Raw genomic sequence first — 13372 nt, forward strand, 5'->3', positions numbered from 1 at the left:
AAAAAATGGTAATAAAATATGACAAGATCTCTGAGTTAAGCTATGTCAGAAAAAAATTAATCTTAATTATTTCAGATAACACATGGTCAGGTCAAAGTGTCTGAATAATTTTTGGTCCCAAATCTTAATCAGTTTTACTGGTAGTCCACTATATGAAGAATTTTAGGTATAATATGTCACAGTTTATTTTGCTATCCTCTATATGTCCAGCACCCACAAATAAAACAATATAAAAAATATATCTTATCTAGTATTATATATATATATATATATATATATATATATATATATATATATATATATATATATATATATATATATATATATATATATATATATATATATATATATGTATAATCTTTATAATATTTATATGTATAATATGAAAATTATAAGAACAATACAGGATTGTGTCAAGTTGCCAATAATTGAATCCAGATAACAGTAATCCATGTCTGGTTTTCCCTCTGTATTGCTGCAGGTAAAGCTGGTCAGCCATGGGCACCAACATAACATAAGCCAGTCTTTTCAGCAGGGGAATGAAATATATTTTTTGTGTATGTGTGTGTTTTATGATTTACCGTTGAGCCAAGCCGGTAGGTATTCACTCTTCATGCTGTAATGTTGTTGTCCCAGGTTCCTCAGGATTACGGGCTCTGTGCCCAGGAAGTTATTGAGGGTGGCGGAGTACAACTCTTTGTCTAGAAAAGGAGAAGAACGCTTAGAGCGGGAACAGGCGCACATGCACACACTCCTGTTTACAGCCTCACAGTTATGAGATATTAAAGAGGGACTCCATTCTCTCCCAAGTGTGGGAAGAGAGAGGAGGCATAAATACATCCACGGGCGTCACCGAGCATAAATGGACACCCACACACACAAGGCAAAAGAATAATAATGCAGGTTTTTGCATGTCTGAAACGTGTGCATACGGATGACTCACCCACAATAAGGCCTGTATGTCCCTTGGCGGGGTCATAGGGGCACTTTCCCTTGCCGTCCTCCAGGGCGGCGCTATCCAGAGTGAAATGATCTGCATTCTATTAGACAAAGACAGAAACAGTTACATATGGATCTAGCAAACACACACACATGACCTAACGCACACACTGCGCCACCGGCTATGTTTGCCAACTAAAGTTTAAGCAGCAGCTGAGCCTTCTTGCATCGTCCTCCTGCCCACACACAAATAAGTGTGTGCGTACTCTCACAAACACAAGCCAAATCATGCATGCCGTCTTATCACATTTTCCACAAAAATATTTAGCAGCAAAACAGCTGTTTTCAACATTGCTAATTATAAGAGCCATTATTAATAATTGAGCACCAAATCAGCATATTAGAATGATTTCTGAAGGATCATGTGACACTGAAGACTGGAGTAAGGATGCTGAAAGTTTAATTAAATTACATGTCAAACATTTTTAAAATAATAATATTTATAATAATATTAAAATAATATGTCATAATAATTTTAAAACCTACATTCAAATGTTAAAAATATAACAGAAAACAGTTGTTTTAAATTATAATAATATTTCACATTATTACTGTATTTTGATCAGCCTTGGTGAGCATTAGAGGCTTCACTGAAAAACATTAAAAACATTTTACTTAAAGCCTTTATGTATAATACATTATAAAGGTATTCATTATGTACATTATAACGCACAATATCTTTTCATAATTAACTGTAACCAAAATTAAAATTATAATATTTGCAGATTCCTTGTAACATCTAAAATTGGTTGCTTGTCATGTTTTAATGCATTATATTTTCTAAAGGTGTAACAATGAATATTATAGTATTATAATGTATTATAACTGTGGTTACACTTATTCATGAGGTATAATCCATTAAAAATACTTTTATAATGCATTATATATAAAGGCTTTAAACAAAGTGTTAACAAAAACCTAGTGTTACCAAAACCAAAGTGTTACCAAAAAATGTTTTTAAATGCTGTAAAAATGTTAATTGTTAAAAATATATATACACACACTCACACACACAAAAACAACAACAACAATACACAAGTCAAGTCATTCCGTTTTATCACATTGTCTGCACTGCGTGAGAACACAACCTCATTTACATTTGAGATATTTCACTTTGACACACTGGAAGCCACTTGCTGAGACACACACACAGTTTCTCCATTATATTGCAGTCCGCTCCACTTGATAATGTGGGTCGGACGGATTTCTGATTCAAAGAGAAGAGCGCACACTCACAATATAAGTACATTTGGGCTGGAAGGCGTACGTCCCGCATGTGTACAGGTGTGTGTGGTTGTAGCTCTGCAGGAAACGAATGTAGTTGAAGCACTCAGTCTGAAAAGACAGCAAGTAAAGAGAGAGAAATAGATGAGAGGGAGGGAGAGTAAATGTATTTCAGCGGGGCCAGACAAAGTAAAGCTGTTAAAACATAAAGGATGCAACATCAGCCGGTACCTGGTTATTCTTCCCCTTCGCTGCGCACTCTCTTTTCTTTTCCACAGGAGCCGACCACTCAATCTAAGAGAGAAAGAGACATGACTTTTACGAGCAAATAGCACTCTGCATGTAAAACTTGCTCTCGCTATTGACTGCCGCAACTGGCAATTTACTACAAATGGCTGTGGCATTGAAAGTGTGAGTCATTTTTAAATGCTGATATTTTTGAATGATAAAATGCTTATGCCCTTTTTGCTTGATGACTTGTAGATTAGCATTTATTGGGTGCATTGGGAGTTTTCTGAATGAAATAAATGTAAAAAAAAAAAAAGGCCTTTTCTTCGCAGACCATACCTGTGGTCGGAGCTGTCTGCTGATGTCGTTGGGATCCAGGGCGAAGATGTGCTCTCTGGCGCCCACGTACAAAACCCTCTCATGTTCTGCCAGGGTCAACATGGTGTAGTTCCACACCCCAACAGCGTGAAACCTCGCCATACTGTCATGCACATCTGAAAAGAGAGAGGAAAAAAAGGTTTTTAGGGGTATTAAATCTGATCCAAATGTCACTGATCCAATATGACTCTTGGGCTTAAAAAAATCTCTCACATTTATTATTTTCAACAACGTCCCTGCTGAAAATGCCAACTTAGGCAAGCATGAATTTCTATGGACACTTATAACCTTTGCTTAAACTGATTGGCAATGTGTTAAAAAGATTAATTTGGGCTAATATAAATTAACATGATTCAGGCTTGTTTATGCTGGTGGTGGTCTTAACATTTCAAGTTGTATAAATTAGCATTAGATTAGATTATATTAGATAGAAATATCTAGTTCAGTCATGAAACTCTAGAGGGCACAGGCTGATAGGTCCTTTACATGCAATCTGTAAGCAATCACATAACTTCCAAATGGCACAAGCTGATTGGCCTCTGCTGATCCTGCAGCCAATGAGATTGCTTGCTGAACATTTAAATAGCCTGGTTCATTGTTTGCTGTAAACTAGTCCTGCAGCGCGCTATCAGAGTTCCTCTGAAATCCTCCACCTCCCCCAGCTCCACCTGCCTATATCTGCTATGGGATTTATGGATGTATTATTTATACAGCAGCAGAATATCTCACATGCTCACAGCAGCGTTTCTGTGTATCTATTAGCAGTAGCAAATCCATGATTAGATAGATAGATAGATATATAGATATATAGATAGATAGATAGATAGATAGATAGATACATAGATAGATAGATACATAGATACATAGATAGATGATCTGTGGTTATTTCTCACAGAAATAAAACAGAGGGTGACATCTTCTTGGCTTAAGCCAGTGAAGGAGCCACGAGGGGACACCAGTATTCCACGCATCCTTGAACACACAAGAACACTGTGCCTCATCAGATTTACCGCTACCATGGCAGATGGGTGCAGAGTGGAGAGAGGGCTATGGTGAGCAAGTGCTCCAAAAGGGGAGAAAAGGCATCTTGGAGAGACACTGAGTGGTGATGAAGATTCTGCCAGGATGGAAGTCAGGAGAGCGTGTGGTTATTAGTTGGAGAGCGGCAGCTTGTTAACATATAAGAGGGCTGGATGATCCAAGAGAAGAGGGGAAACAGACTTCCCCCAGGGAGGACAGAGAACATCTGCTGGGTTGCAAACAGCCAGGGAGATTTGACAGAGCGCACAGACACACACATGCTCACACTTCTAAATACCTGCATAATGACTCAAATGCCTCTTAGCCAGTCACAGAGCAAGTTATTTGAGCTTTGTGCTGAGCCGAGAGTGTCATTTCTAATTATTATTCAGAGAAGATGGCAATTATACACAGTGGGACAGGACGCACTTGCAGATCCCAACCAGAAAGAGGCAACGTTGAGCAAACTGTCCACTGAAGGGGTTCTTTGTCTGATTTGAACAAGAAGGTGTTCTGGCTGATGGTATCACAAAAAATATATAGTGCCAAACCATTCACTATAGTGACTATCCTGAGTTGTGATGTGAACGACAGTTAACAGGGACAAATTAGGGGTGAATCAATGTTAATTTTCAGGACAATATGATAAGCTGATAATTCATTTCATGTTATGGCTGAAAATGATCAAAATCTCTACTCTTTAGCCTAAAGTTTGTGTTAAATAAATGAAATAAATAAAATAAAACCAATCATTTTATAAGCTACATATGAATTTTGCATTACAATATTGTAATGTACAGTATACATTTAATAAATATTACAATTTTACATATTACATAAGATGACGTACTAAAATTACTAAAACTAATACTGAAATAAAAAATGAAAGATAAATTGAAGTATGAAAAAAATAGTAAGATATGTACAAATTTCTACAAAACGTAAGTCTTATATTCATAATCAATATAAACATTGTGCATCCCATGGAAAATATATGTAGGCATATATATATATATATATATATATATATATATATATTTATTGATATATATATATATATATATATATATATATATATATATATATATATATATATATAATGGATGCCAGATGGTGCAGTTACAGCATCTACCAGTAGGGGATGATTGCTGATGCTAAACTTGCTTTTGTATGGTTAACAGTGTTTAATTAAAAAAGTCAAACTGATCAAACTGACAAAGCTGATCTCTAAAACATGGAATACACAAAGAACAAGTTGACCAATACCATCAGCAGCATATCTAATGGGAAGAGAGTGAGTCTCTATCTACAAGTGTATGGACTAAAAAAGGAACAAGCTAAAAATAGATGTCACTCTGAATGGAATCCAGATGTGAGCAACATAAAGGGAACAGAGGTGAACTCTGTGTGTGTGTCTTTGTCCTCCACGAGTTCTGAGCAGGGCCGAATGAGAGGGCAGTGAGCTCTGGTTGAGGGAATCGAGCCGCAAAACTGAAACGAGTCAAGCTGAAGGCTGCAGTTTCCCTCTGATGTTCCTCCACGGCTCCTTACAAAGCAGCTTTGCTATAAATACAGTCTTGCCCTGCTTATAGCTCATAACCGCAGCACTCAAAACACACACTCTGCTATTAAAGACCTATTTTAAGGCCTTTGAAGCTTTGACATGGATACAAAAAATGACTTAGAAACACAGAAAATGGACACACACACACACACTAATTAGGAAGAGAAAACCTTGTACACTCATATACAGGCTATAAAAACGCACCCACATTCTCCAGGACAAAGACGAGAGGAGCCACCGTCTGATGCTGACACATAACGGCATAATTAAAAAGAGAAGAAAGGGAAAAAAAAAAACATTAAGAAAGACACAGGTGGTGTGTTTACGCTGACACGCAAACACAAACGGTGTGCCTAAGAGCGTGAGAGAGTGGGCGGTTGGGGGTCGAGGGGAAGTGCTGTAATTGCAGTAGATTAGATGAAGGAGTGGTGGGGCTTCTGCTGCTGCTTTGGGAAGGGAAGAGAGGAGAACATGGCTCAGCAACAGGAAATGGTCAGAATGGATTACCACAACAATAGGCTGAAAAACTCACAAACGCCACTAAAGTGCAGAGAGCAAGCGAGGGAACGTCGACTGAAAGAGGTGTGGTGTGGAGAAAATGACAAACACACTAAATGGGAATGTATATATTCTCTCTCTCTCTCTCTCTCTCTCTCTCTCTCTCTCTCTCTCTCTCTATATATATATATATATATATATATATATATCCATTTTTCCTGGTTAGCAATGAAATGCTTAGCAAACTGAATTTTTTGCTAAAGAGGACCTATTATGGTTTTTTTTTTTTTTTTTTTACATTTTCAACTTTCTTTAGTGTGTAATGTTGCTGCAAGGTCTGCAAAGTTACAAAACACAAAGTCCATTCCAAAGGGAGTTATTCTCTATATCAGTAAGCACTGTTTCTGAACTCCCTGAAATGCCTCGGATGTAGTTTTGAGTTTTCTTCTCAAGATAATTAATTCCAGCCCAAGGCATACGCAAAAAATAAGGATGAGGCCTGGTTGAGTTGCATTAGTAGTGCATCGGAACTCACAGTTATGGCAAGGGCTGTGACATTTCTGAAACGCTTGAAGCGGTTGACCAATCACAACACAATCAATCCAGCCGACCAATCATAGCACATTATGTTTTTCGGAAGGAGGGGCTTCGTAGAGACAAGAACTAAACAAAGTATTTGTACAAATGACCTACCCCTATCCCCACCCCTAAAGCTACCCGTCACTGGGGTTTAGACAAATCGTATGAATTTGTATGAGTGAGGTCGTAAGAAATTCGCAGGAATTAGCCATCTCGTAACATACGCATGGTCGTGAGATTGCATTGTCTACATCCCTAATTCTACCCAATTCCTACCCAATACGTAAACTTAACAACTAACATACTAACTATTAATACTCAGTAATTAGGAGTTTATTAAAGGTGCTACAGAGGATCTTTTCATCGACTGAGAAACCAAAGACTGTTGTGTAAGAACAACCCCCCTCCTTCACAGCTCATTTCGAGGGAACGCCTCCCAAAACTCGTGCATGAGTATTGGAACACGAGTGTTTACCACCGGCATTTGCTGTGTCGTGTTAGTGGATTCATTATGTCAGACTCACCGCAGGTAACTCATAATCTGCAGTTGTTACTCCTGTCTCCTGACAAAAACACTGCATGCGGCGCCTGTGGAGTGTGGAAAGTTACTGGAGCGCGCAGCCGCACACGTCTCTCACAAGGAACGTCACGGCAGTGATTGACAAGCCAGAGGGCCAATCGTTTACGTTATAATCACGTAAACGATTGGCTGATGTTTTTAAGGCCCTACCTCGTGCACAGATGATGTATATTAATATTATTACTTTCAGTGCACCTAATAAATAGTCTTTTATCAGTTAGTAAAGACAGTTTCGAGTAATATTGCAAAAATTTATAAAACAAAACATCCTCTGTAACATCTTTAAGGCAAAAGTCATAGTTAATGGTTAGTTAATAATTGTGACCAAAATAAGAACTGTCAATTTTGATTTCATGGTGATTTTAAAAGTGTTGTGGAATACTACACATAAACTTGACAGACATCCCAACTTCCTGACAGATGTCACTGGAATATGTGTCTCGGTGACAGCACTAGACTGTGTAAACAGCAAAAAAGAGTCAGGGGAGCAGCCCACGCCTGAAGACTAGCCTATCAGAAATACTCTCTGAATGTCAACCAATTTTGCATGTTCATGATTGCTGACATCTGGTTTGCTAACATGTTTTAGAGGGGTTAGAACGACATGTGGTTGAATTTAACAAAATGGTGGGAGTTAGCAAAATAGCTAGCTGAAATTACTTACAGCATTTTTAAGCCAATTATGTTTTTCTTCTGAGAAAAAGACCTTAGTATTCTCTATAAAATCTTATGTTAGTTTCTGGGTTTTGGAAAGTAGCTAGTCAACAGCTGGTCATTAGTTATAGCCAACTACCATGATCCAGAAACCAGCTTAACCTTACTAAATGATCAACTTGTAGCTGGTTTGAAGCTGGTCAAAGATGTTTTAACAGTTTGACAGTGTTGAAACCAGTAACGCTGTTCAAAAAAAAAAAAAAAAAAAAAAAAAGGCTAACAAGTAAAGTTTCAGAAGAGATCTCAACAATATCACAAACTGTGCTCAGAATTGCCAAATTACTAAAGTGTGCAATGAATCGCATAAGATCTCAAATATTAAATCAACATAAAAAGACACTCACAACCATTATACATTCATAATGATATGTATTTCAGAAGAAATAAAAACAAAAAGTGGCACAGGACTTAATATCATGAATTAATTGCATAGTAAATTAAAAAGCAAAGTCATTTCTTGGGTGGGGGAGGATTGCACAATAAGACCAGGAACGTACATTACGAATATCAATGAAGTCAATTTTGATTTCATGTTGACTTAAAGTCTCCTGAGCTATGAAAAAGCAACATCAGAGCAATGAAACTGTCCTCAGGGCCCAACAAGAGCGAATGCAGGAATGGCAGAGAGAGCAAAAAAAAAAGGTGTGGGTGCTGGAGAATGACAGAAACAGTATGGGAGTAAAAGAGCAAGGTAGAAATGGGGGGGAAAAAATGCAAGATTGAAAGAAAATGAAAGAGTGAACGGAAGAGACAGGATGACAGTAAAAGGGAGAGATGTGTGAAAGGTTGTTGAAAATAGGCCGCCGTTTGACAGACTGGGGGGGAGACTGCAGTCGAGAATTGAGCTCACAGCTTGTACCGAGTTTGACCTTTTCATGAAAGTGGCGAGCACAGAAAAAAAAAAAGACTTTCTTTTTTTCTGTCCCCTTTAACAGCCTCTTTCTGGAGTGAACAGGTCCACAAAGGGTAAGGGAGACAGATTTATTGAATGAAAAAAGCAACACACTTTTACAGACAATGAAACGTACAAGTGCAGTAGAGGGCGTCTGTTAGAGAGGATAAATCACAGACGTCTGTGTATATCTGTGTGTGGGGAGGAGTTCGGGACAGATAGACGGATAGGACTTACATAAACACGCACACATACAAACGCAGTGGGCCTGTCCTTTTCAGCGGAGGCCGTCATTATAGTAATTGGAGGGTAGAGAGATGTGCTAGGCAGGCAGTCCCTTTCTCTCTCTCTCTCTGTAGCTTTGCCATCCTCAGCGAGTTGGACATTCATACTATTGCTCTAGCCTAAGTCTGCGGGAGTTTCCTTTGGCTTCTGTTGAAATTCGTCTTTAATTTTCTGTTTGACCTGCTCTCGGTCTCTTTCTCCGACCACGTTGTGCCAGACGCCAGTTGTGGAGCTCTACTGTGGAAAGTAATGGGTGGGGCGGGGCTTCTGACTGCCCTTTGAACTTTCAGAGCTGTTTTTCAGCATGAGGACAACAGTATAATGGCTGCAAAAATAAGCAGTGCCCTATGATTTTATTTTATTTTTCTCATATTCATGTGTTTTATTTGTTCATGAATTCCTTTTTTTCAGTTTTTTTTTCTCCCCCTAATTTTCCCCTCTCTCATCTCCCATGATTTCTTGTCTGTCCTCCTACTGTCCTATCTAAATAAAGGCAAAAAAAAAAAAAAAAAAAAATATATATATATATATATATATATATATATATATATATATATATATATATATATATATATTTATATATATATATAACTAAAGAAACTTTTTTTTGGATTCCATTTTAATGGTTAAATTTTACTAATCAAAAAGCATGTCTAATTATTTGAAATAATGAAACTTATACAATTTAACAAAAAATGTATTACATTTGAATAAAAATTACAAATTTTGGGCCCAATTTTTGCTTCATTGTCACCCCCCCCCCCATTACAATATTTCTGGATTCCATTTTAATTTCCTAATTAATTTTTAATAAAACTAATAATTTAATGATTAAAAAAAATAACATTTTTGAAATAATAGGGCCCTATGAAATGTTCTATCTTTCTTTTTTTTTTTTTTTTTTTTTAGAAATTCTGTTGTCTGTTTTAATTTTTCTGGATTTATAATTTAATACAAAATTTATTATCAAAAACGATAATCAAATAAAGGCATAAAAGATTAACAATTTAGTTTAAATTTAATTGTAAAATGTAATCAAATGAAAATGTAACAATTCCTTTTATTTTTGGCAAACAAAGTGCTGCACAACAGAGGTTTACTTTTAAAATGAAAACATTGTTATATTCCTTAAAAAATAAAGTTTTAATAATTTTATTCACACTACTACTTTCATTACATTGAGAGGTATATTCTGCTGTACAATAGTAATATATTTAGTTCACAATTTCTTCAAGTTAAACCAAACTTTTATTTTGACAGTTTGTAGTCAAGACTTCTGGTTAGTGACTCTCAGAGCAGCACTGGAGACAAAGTTCACGTCCTCATATAGTGAGACGGCAGACGCTGAAAACAACACAAGCATCACGCAGGCTTGATTATGTGTAGTTGATGAAACCTCACCATTCATTCACACAGAGACACGCACTGCGCTTTGATAATGAACAGAAGGGGAAAATGGGAATGAAAAGGCGTTTAGTAACAGATTAAAGACACGTGTTTGCGTTACTTGCGAATCCCCGGTGTCTTTAAGATGGTGATAATTGTGGAGGAGGGGTCTTTAGGGGGTGTGGGTGTGGAAAGTACTGGGTAAATATTATCTCTGCTGCGATCCAGCTCTCCACCTCCAACCACACACACACACACACACACACACACACACACACACACACACACGCTACTGGAGCTCTAAATCCCTCAGACTGCCAGTCTAAGCACTCTGCGCGCTCACACACACAAACATTAAAGTGCACTCCGATGCTTTGCCTGTTTTTCTGGCTTTCATCCTCCCCGAAAAGCGCATGTGTGCTGCGCAGGCCTACTGTTTATGTGGTTTAGGGCCCAAACGAAGTCGCACATGACCTGAAACAGTAGTTAAACACACACTGCAGACACACTGTGTACTTTTCTGGACTTTCTGGACTTTCTTTGACGCCCAGCACCCCCCCCCCTCTCTCTCTCTTGCTGTAGCTCAACTAAAGTCATTTCCTGTCCATTTAAGGCTGTGTTCCCAGCTACGATCTCTACTGAGGGCTTAAAAGGAGATGCTATCAGTTTATGGGTGTACATATAAAATGATGCCTACTGCTTGATGTTTATTGTAGCTGTTTTTTTGATTATCAACAGTGATTTAGATTAAAACAGGAAAAGATGGAGGGGTGAATTCACTAAATAGTGCCGCTTTTGCACCCAGCATTTCAGCAATCTAGCTGAACTAGATGCTAAGCTAGAATATCACAGTGCCAAGAGTATTTCATTTAAGCCATGTCATTCATGTTACATGCCTCCTTTTTATCTACAGTATAGTTCAATTTTTTTTTTTTTTTTTTAGGACAAGTAAAACATTTATAATGTTAACAGATTTTTATTTCAAATAAATGCTGTTCTTTTGAACTTTATATTAATCAAAGAATCCTGAAAAATCCTTGACATCACAGGAATAAATTACATTTTAAAGGAACACTCCACTTTTTTTGAAAATAGGCTAATTTTCCAACTCCCCTAGAGTTAAACAGTTGAGTTTTACCATTTTCAAATCCATTCAGCCGATCTCCGTTTCTGGCGGTACCACTTTTAGCATAGCTTAGCATAGTTCATTGAATCTGATTAGACCGTTAGCATCGCGCTTAAAAATGACCAAAGAGTTTTGATATTTTTCCTATTTAAAACTTGACTCTTCTGTAGTTAAATCGTGTACTAAGACTGACAGAAAATGAAAAGTTGCGATTTTCTAGGCTGATATGGCTGCGTAATATCATTGCACTGCTGCAGCCATGGAACGGTAGCAAAGTTCCTTGATTATTACGCCTGAATGAGAGTTTAGAATATAGTTCCTAGCCATATCAGCCTAGAAAATCACAACTTTTTATTTTCTGTAGGTCTTAGTACACGATTTAACTACAGAAGAGTCAAGTTCTAAAAAGAAAAATTATCAAAACTCTTTGGTCATTTTTAAGCGTGATACTAACGGTCTAATCAGATTCAATTAACTATGCTAAGCTATGCTAAAAGTGGTACCGCCGGAACCGGAGATCGGCTGAATGGATTTGAAAACGGTAAAACTCAACTGTCTAACTCTAGGGGAGTTGGAAAATGAGCCTATTTTCAAAAAAAGTGGAGTGTTCCTTTATATTTAAACAGGGCTTGACACTAACTTACTTGCTTACCAGCCACTGTGGCTAGTGGTTTTCCAAAATTACAAGCCACTAAGCATTTTCACTGGCCACAATTCTGTCATTGATACCATGGGGGAAAACTGCCATATAGATATTACTAATATTATCTCATAATTCCGCGGCAGGTATATTAGGCTGCTGTCACTTTAAGACCTGAATACCACATGTATTTTCTTTCTCAACAGTTTACGTTCACTTAAAACATAACTGACTGTGTTTACATGAATACTCGCCAAGACCAGCATTTTGACATTATTTTGAGTGTATTTGACTATTTAAGTGCAATAAGCAGCAGGAAAAAAAAAATAAACTGAGTACTTAGAGGTGGCTTTATGTGTGTGCAATTTGGGTGTGAGCACAAAATCTGCAGGAATAAATAAAATTATGCACAATATGCGCAATCCCACGCCAAAATTCAAGCCCTGTAACACTAACAATATTCATCCGCAGCAAATGAAACGAGTGAGTGAGGGGAGGCGGGTTTGTGAGTATTTGTGAGTATTGGAAGTGTTTCAGATATTTCAGTATCAACATTTTTTTACAACACTGCATTGCACTTAGTTTATTATTTCAAGTGCCTTTTTAAAAGACTACAGTTGAAAAATGTATATATTATATATAAAATTATTATAATTATACACCACTGCTGAAATCCGCCCTCATTTGATGGGTGTTAATGTCAAGCCCTGTATTTAAATAGAATTTTTTATTTTTAAAATAATATTACTGTTTCTTTCTGTATTATTTTTGTTCAAATAAATGCAGCAATTTAACACTTCTTTCAAAATAATTTTTAAAACTCTTTTAAACTTTTGAACGTTTATTTACAAAAAGCAGTGCTATTTACCTAGCACAATTAACTTTGTGATATTACTATAAATTAAGTTTAATAAAAAAATGACGTTTGAGTACATTTTCTATTGATCGTTACAAAAGTAATTCATCAAATGATGGAGAAGAGCATTATAACAGGGCATACGTCCAGACGTGCGGTGTAGACTAGTGCACTTTCTGCATTTTAAAGAGCCGATTCAGGTGTCTGGACTACAGTAGCGAAGTGATGTTTTACAGTTTCAGCATAGTATGCCAGATCACGCTTGCATCCTCCACAAACTTTTATTCAGGACTGACCAGCAAAAAGCATACAAATTGAGACCAGTGCTAATTTTGAGGGTGTATCTGTGTCATTAACCTGATTTTAGTGCAAAAACAAATGCAAATACCTCCCAAGATTCAGT

The 13372-nt window shown here is 37.0% G+C and overlaps 1 protein-coding gene across 2 annotated transcripts in view; it reads right to left on the reverse strand.

Annotated features, from left to right (window-relative positions):
* The window catches only part of sema4c (sema domain, immunoglobulin domain (Ig), transmembrane domain (TM) and short cytoplasmic domain, (semaphorin) 4C), a 71679-nt gene that overhangs the window by 17314 nt on the left and 40993 nt on the right, over positions 1-13372 (reverse strand). Inside the window, exons 1-6 of one of the 2 annotated variants that reach the window (XM_067407613.1) lie at positions 8914-9164; positions 2791-2945; positions 2455-2517; positions 2236-2334; positions 944-1040; positions 582-701 (exon numbers count right to left, since the gene is read on the reverse strand). In XM_067407613.1, coding sequence (XP_067263714.1) covers positions 582-701; positions 944-1040; positions 2236-2334; positions 2455-2517; positions 2791-2945; positions 8914-8929 — 550 coding nt within the window. In that variant the 5' untranslated portion in view covers positions 8930-9164. Of the gene's footprint in view, positions 1-581; positions 702-943; positions 1041-2235; positions 2335-2454; positions 2518-2790; positions 2946-8913; positions 9165-13372 lie in introns of those variants that run through there. The other variant, XM_067407611.1, reaches the window with a different exon arrangement.

Source organism: Chanodichthys erythropterus, chromosome 13 (genome assembly GCF_024489055.1).
Source record: "Chanodichthys erythropterus isolate Z2021 chromosome 13, ASM2448905v1, whole genome shotgun sequence".
Lineage (NCBI taxonomy): Eukaryota > Metazoa > Chordata > Actinopteri > Cypriniformes > Xenocyprididae > Chanodichthys > Chanodichthys erythropterus.